The sequence below is a fragment of the Salvelinus fontinalis genome, unplaced genomic scaffold (assembly GCF_029448725.1).
Source record: "Salvelinus fontinalis isolate EN_2023a unplaced genomic scaffold, ASM2944872v1 scaffold_0693, whole genome shotgun sequence".
In the NCBI taxonomy this organism is placed as follows: domain Eukaryota; kingdom Metazoa; phylum Chordata; class Actinopteri; order Salmoniformes; family Salmonidae; genus Salvelinus; species Salvelinus fontinalis.
Genome location: NW_026600902.1, coordinates 95651 through 102754, shown reverse-complemented (window position 1 = coordinate 102754; position 7104 = coordinate 95651). Strand labels below are relative to the sequence as shown.

At 43.6% G+C, this 7104-nt stretch overlaps 1 protein-coding gene across 1 annotated transcript; it reads left to right on the top strand.

Moving 5' to 3' along the window:
• Positions 1-6: 6 nt before the first annotated feature.
• On the top strand, positions 7-2697 carry LOC129847067 (transcription factor E2F3-like; the record flags this gene model as incomplete). The annotated part of the gene is made up of 5 exons (XM_055914844.1): positions 7-164; positions 327-485; positions 738-852; positions 2072-2210; positions 2347-2697. Coding segments are annotated over 5 exons (879 nt in total), but the record flags the coding sequence as incomplete, so codon positions are not given.
• Positions 2698-7104: the final 4407 nt, after the last annotated feature.

The window sequence follows — 7104 nt, the reverse complement described above, 5'->3', positions numbered from 1 at the left end:
AAGAAGTTTGTTGAGTTGCTGGGCCAGTCGTCTGACGGCGTCGTCGACCTCAATCAGGCTGCAGAGGTTCTCAAGGTGCAGAAGCGACGCCTCTATGACATCACCAACGTGCTGGAGGGGGTGCACCTCATCAAGAAGAAGTCTAAGAATAACATACAGTGGATGTGAGTGTCTCACCAGAACCGATTGGATTCAGACAACTTTATCCCCTTTAAGGGGCAATCACTAGACATCATCACTGACTTGATCTAACTGTATGAGGGAATGAAAATAGTTTTCCTGCTTGTGTCCTGTGTTAAACCCTCCCCTCTCTCGCTCTCTCCCAGGGGCTGTAACCTGTCGGAGGATGGGGTTACGTTGACCAGCAGCCAGAGTCTGAGCAGTGAGCTGTCTGACCTGGGTCAGGAGGAGAGGAGACTGGACGAGCTGATCCAGAGCTGTACCCTGGACGTCCAACAGATGACAGAGGCCTCGCACAGCCACAAATATCCTTATTATACATACACACACTGTTAAAATAGGGGGAAAACAAGAAGAGCCAAGGCTGTCTTCGTAGGGTACTATGAAGCCGTTATAACTGGTGTTCGTAGGGTACTATGAAGCCGTTATAACTAGTGTTCGTAGGATACTATGAAGCCGTTATAACCAGTGTCACTTAGGTGCTCAAAGCTGGTCAATATGTGAGTTGTTTTATTCCAAACACAGCGTGTTAGTTGTCTTTAACCCTGCTGGTCCACGTTTGCCTATGTGACATACCAAGACATCCGTCATCTGCGTCACCTGAAGGACCAGACCGTCATCGTGGTGAAAGCTCCCTCTGAGACCAAGTTGGAGGTGCCAGACCCACAGGAGGTAAGCAGACAAGTCTGGTTAATCAATATGACCTTGAGACTGTCCTCTTGTGTTTGTCTCGTGTACTTTCTACAACGTGTCTGTGTACAAAGGTACATGCAGTTATGGTTCTTCTCTTTCGATGTCAACTAACATCCAAAACTAACCGTGTTGGATGACCGCTGGCACTACAATCACCCAATGAGTGTCTGACAACAGAGGTACTGGTCAACAATATCCCAGGCACCAGTACAGACCAGTCCATGTACTTGAGGTTGAGAATCACTAGTCTACCAATTAATTCAATACCTAATCAATACAGCATGCTCATGTCTGTCCACTGCAGTGTTTATACAAGGGATAGGAAAGTTATGACCCCCCCCCACCCCCCTTGGAGAACAGCTTCCGTTTAAAAAATTTTTTTAAGGACCTCTCGTTGGAACTAAACTCAGCAAAAAAATAAACGTCCTCTCGCTGTCAACTGCTCATGCGTCCAGTTCTCTGTGGGTTAGGAGAATATTCCATCAACATCCCACCAAACATAACAGAACATGGTTGCCATGTTGTCCTTGGAAACAGTCCTTGCACGTCGCTGCAACATTCCTATGAAAACGTTCGGTAAATGACCTAATACACTCTTTAAGGGAATGTTCTCTGAAGTTGCGTGAACGTTTGTTGTTAGCTGGGCAGTTTTGGGTCCGTGTCACCTGAGGTTGAGACATACCCTACATTACTCATCTCATATGTATAGACTACTTACATTTACATTTAAGTCATTTAGCAGACGCTCTTATCCAGAGCGACTTACAAATTGGAAAGTTCATACATATTCATCCTGGTCCCCCCCGTGGGAATTGAACCCTGGTCCCCCCGTGGGAATTGAACCCACAACCCTGGCGTTGCAAGCGCCATGCTCTACCAACTGAGCCACATGGGACCACTCTATACTCTGTACTCTATACCATCTACTGCATCTTGCCTATGCCGTTCTGTACCATCACTCATTCATATATCTTTATGTACATATTCTTTATCCCTTTACACTTGTGTGTATGAGGTAATTGTTGTGGAATTGTTAGGTTAGATTACTCGTTGGTTATTACTGCATTGTCGGAACTAGAAGCACAAGCATTTCGCTACACTCACATTAACATCTGCTAACCATGTTTATGTGGCAAATAAAATTTGATTTGATTTGAACTGTTCTGTAACTAATCAGTGGGTCTTGTTTGTTTCCCAGGGCCTGTCTGTCCTCCTCACCAGCACCAAGGGGCCTATCGAGGTGTTCCTCTGTCCGGAGGAGAACGCCAGTAGTCCTGTGAAGAACGGCGGCCCGGATGTCCAAGGAAACTCCTCCCCTTTCCTCAAAGTGTCAGCAGGTACCTTTCCCGTCAGAATGTGCACACACTTTACAATTATTAGTTTTTTTAGACCTGATCAAATTTCCTTGCTTCTTATCAATCAACGTTTTGTGTGTTTAGTTGTAATATCTCTCACATCCGGTTTCCTCCACAGAGAGTGCAACAGGCGGCGGCGGTAACGACTACGTCGCTCCAGCTCCGTCTGCGGTGATGGTGACCAACCTGTCCCCCATCACCTCCCCTTTCACCAGCCTGCTGCTGCAAACGGAGGACCAGATCCCCTCCTCCCTGTCTGGGCTCCTGGAGGGCCACGGGGCCGGTCCCTTCGTCAACCTGTCCCCTCCTCTCCTCAACGAGGACTACATGCTGAGCTTAGAGGATGACGAGGGAATCAGCGATCTGTTCGACACATACGACTTTGACAAGCTTCCCCTGGAAGAACTCATGTGTCCCTCTATGTAAGAGGGAGGGGTGGAAGACAAGGATGTGTCTCCCCCCCCCCCCCCCCCCCCCCTACTTATTACTGAATAGAGGAAGACGTAGGGGACACTTGTCTCTTCTGTGTGTTCACATGTACCAGGAGAGACGGGGGAAATGTCTGCTGTGTTCATATGTAACTGTCATGGAGGAGCAGAGAGGGATCAGCCTGTAGAGAGAGACTGCACCATAGGGAGAGTTCCTTGGCACCCCTATCCCTCTGTTTTAAAGAGGATTGGGTACACAGGGCATGCTGGATAAAAGATCTCTCTCTTTCTCTCCCTGTGCCTGCCTGTTTTTCAAGGCAGTACACTGGGCCAGGTGGGTGACAGATCCCCCCCCCTCCCCCACCCGGCGTCTTTCTCTCCCTGTACCTGCCCGTTTCTCGAGGCACTGTAGACTGCCTTAAAACTGGGTCGTGTTCAGTAGGAACAAAAATGTATAAACTCATTGAAACTGAAACGGTAGAGGTTTCAATTTCAGTCACGATAAAGGTTTTGCTACGCTGTGGCCTAATGAAGACGACCCTGACCAACCCTTCTCTCACTTCTCAGACCGTCTTGATTACTGAGAGTTGCCTTTATCCAAACTGGCGCTAGTCGAAAACCCCTCCGGAACGGCCTGTGTTCCAGACGGTTGCTCGTGTGTTCCTGTGGATGTGTCAGGTGGCCAGCGTGACCCTATATGCTGATCAAGCAAATCTACATTTGTGCTGGTGTTCTATGCTTTTGTCATCGTTACATAGAATATGGCAGTGACGGTGTGATAATGGTTTGGCGTCAACAACAAACAAAAATCGCTGAGTTTTGTCGTTGAAACTTTTAGGAAATACTTTAGTACAACACTCATTGTTGAGATACTGTATTATAAAGTACAAGTTGACCTGTTAGTTTTGATTGGGACCCGTGTCAAGATATTATCTCCTACTTAACTGACATTCATATTAATTGTGTTTGCTTAGGGCAAATAATGGGTTTACAAGCGTCACCAAATTCAACAAGTCCTGGTTTAATTGGAAACCCAAGTTGGCCCGTCCCAGTCTGTATCCATGTGAATGGATATTTCCAACAACAACCAGTTAAAAAGCAACTGTTATGTTATTGCTCTGAAGGAATACCTCAAGTTATCTTGGAGAGAGAGAGTCTGTCTCTCTGCTGATTAGGCTTGGGTGCTATACCCTGTACTGGAGGGTTTAGAAATATCCATATCATGATTTTCATTCGTTTTCTTTGGGGGGGGGGGGGGGGGGTGCTGTATAACTAAAGGTTAAGTATAACTGTAAGGGAATCTAAGATGTGTGAAATGATATCCAGCTCAGGGCTCCAGCGTTTGGTTTGCTAACTTGCTAGTAGCTAAGTAGCAAGATGTTAAGAACGAACTTCTTGTTTACAGCAGAGATATTCAACCCCCTCCTGGATTTAAGATCCCTGTTGCCTAAATTGTTTTGTGCCTCAAAACATCACGGCCCTTTGGGTACACATTCAGTAACACCGTATATACTCCTTACAGATTTACCTTTTAGTCAGCGAGCAACGCTATTGTAGATGCACATTACGGTGCTCCTCTGAATATTTTAACACAGCCATCACCCCCCCCCCCCCTCCATTTTAAAATCACAGGCTCATGAATGGAAAGAAGCAGGTGTGGGACTTCTCCCTCTACTTAAAGGGAAATGTGTTTCTGACTGACGGCAGCATTTCTTTTTGTGTAGGAGAATAAAAGGAGTTCACTGTTCACCAAGCAGAACAAGTGGGCTACTTGGTTTACTTGAATCCTGAAACAACTCTGAATGTGTTCAGTTGCATGTTAATTCGGCTAATGGTGGGGTGGGGGGGGGGGGGGGGGGGGGGGGGGGGTAGGTAGCCTAGATATCATCGTATCATTTTTTTGTTCATGTCACAGTGAAGAAGAGACAGGATAGTCTTTAATTTGTCCTAGATGATGATTGAATGATATGCTTGTTGCCTTGCTGATTGGATGTTGGTGTAAACTGGGGGTTGGTGCCCTGAAGTCTAGAAACCATTATAAAACATATAAAAAATGAAGGTATGATTTTGGTCACTCACTAGGTACTGTAGACTACCTCTGGCTCCAGATGTGGTTTTATGACTATACTAATGCTGGTTTATTTTGGGGTGTTTTATGTTAGTCAGTTAGGTGCCATGTTAGCAGATGTTCTGATTTCTAGAACTGTAGTCATGGTGACAGACTGTTTGGCTTACCTGTTGTATGCGAGTTCAGAGATCTAGGATGGTTTCCTGGGATCTTGATGGTCAGGCAGGCACGTGGATGTGTTATGTTGATAGAATGATGCATATATGAATTAATATTCTGATATAAGGGCTTGGTTTCCATTAGTGTGGTTGTGTTTTAGCCAGTTCATTTGTGTGTGTTATGTGTAAATGGTTTAGCGTAGTGAGTGCGTTTCTTCTTGGTGATGAGTAATGAAATGGAAATCTTCAAATGATGAGTTCACGTAACCAGGGTTGGGGTTCACTTACACATTGGTGTTTCTCATTGAGAAGCATTGAGGAGAATTGGAATTTCAGTTTATTTCTTGAATTTACTGAACTGAATGTTAACGTAGTATTGTTGCCATCATTGAATTATCCCATTTTTCCATGTACTTTGGGATTACAATTTTGCCAGTGTTAGCGTCTCTAATATGCTTTTGTTGTGAAGGTACTGGACAATGTAGAAAGAATCCCCCCCCCCCCCCAAGTGCACAGAACATCTTGTCAATATTTTCCTCTTGTTCTTTAATTTCATATTTATATCAATGTGAATATGTATTTATAAACTCAACTTGAATTATTATTTTTTCTTATACTAATTACATTTTCAGTCTATATAAGAATTTATAGAAAAAGGAATTCCCTTTCAATTTTTATAGCCTGGTTGAACCAGATTGAAAGCTGCGTTACATTCACCACACAGCATTCAGTCGGGTTTAACCCAGGCTAACCATTTTATCTCTCGTTGACCAGAATCTGGTCACAAATTCCTCTCCCAAGGTTCAACAATTTGAAGTGATTAGGAAAGCCTGTCTTTCCGTGTGTGTGGATGATGCTTATTATAACACAAATAGGATACGTCCCCAAGGGCACTGTATTTCTTATGTAGTGAGTGGCACTTTTGACCCGAGCCCTAGTACACTATATAAGAAATAGGATGTCATTTGAGATGTAAACCATAGATTACACACGGCTTATTCAAAGTTTTTTTTCATTTTTATTTTATATGAATGCATGAAAGAGTATGTTATGTGAATATTTTGAAAATACAGATTTCAGTTTTATTGTAACATGGCTTTTTAAAACATGTATGTTTGATTTGAAAGCTTTGATATAAATTGTGTGTATATAAATATAAATATATAATGCATCTGAACAGGACCACCTGTTGGGTTGGTGCCATTGAGGATATGTTTTGTATTCTGGATGTTTGAAATTCACCAAAACTTGAATAAAAGCAATATAAATATGGCAATTGTAACTTCACTATGGAAATTGATTTAATTATTGGTTCTAGAACTATATTTCTGGGTGGGCAGACATTTTGGCTGTTTCTGAGCTAATATCCTGCAATTCCGTCATTGTAAATAAGAATTTGTTCTTAACTGACTTGCTAGTAAAACAAAAATCAGTTTAGGCTAGATTCTAGCATCATTTGGGTGGGCAACATGACATTTTGGGTGGGAACCCCCCCCCCCCCCCCCCCCCCCCCTTCAGTGAGTGCAGAAAGGGTACAAAAAATAAACCGCGATTAGGGTCATTTCAGGTGACTGACAACGGATTTCGCTTGTTACGAGGCAAGACATTTGTCCCTAACTCCCTTCCATCGTTCCACGTGGTCATCAAAATGCGCCCAGCAAGTATGCCAGACAGAGAGAAAGAGGCAAAGCGAGAGGCTTTACTCCACCCAAAAATCGTCCCACGAAAAATAAGCCCACGAAGTGAGGAGTTTTTCTATGGAGGTCCGTGAATGTCGAATTTGGTCTACGAAACATGTAATTGATAATTTGCTACGTGAGGCTTATTTGATCGAACATAAGTGTTGTAATGGGTAGGTTGTTACTAATACACGGGTTTATAAGTGGACGCACGTGGCAATTTCGAAACTTAGAAAAAACTAATATTAAAAAAAAAAAAAAAAACTACTATTTGAGTTGTCTGTCTTCAAGATAGATGGATATAACCTATTTTAACATGGACATTGCCATTGAGGGCTTCCAATGTTTTAAAGTAGATTGCTGGGTGCAATCGGCCAATGAAAGAAATTGACTACTTTAAAATGGAGACAGCCCCAATTCGCACAGATACAAAGATGAGTTCTCTAGCTGTCTCTGTGGCCTGTTAACACGGGTATCTGCCCCCTGATTGGCTAGAATGGTCCCACCTGATCTAGCCTCTTCCTGCCTGCCTTCCATCTTCGC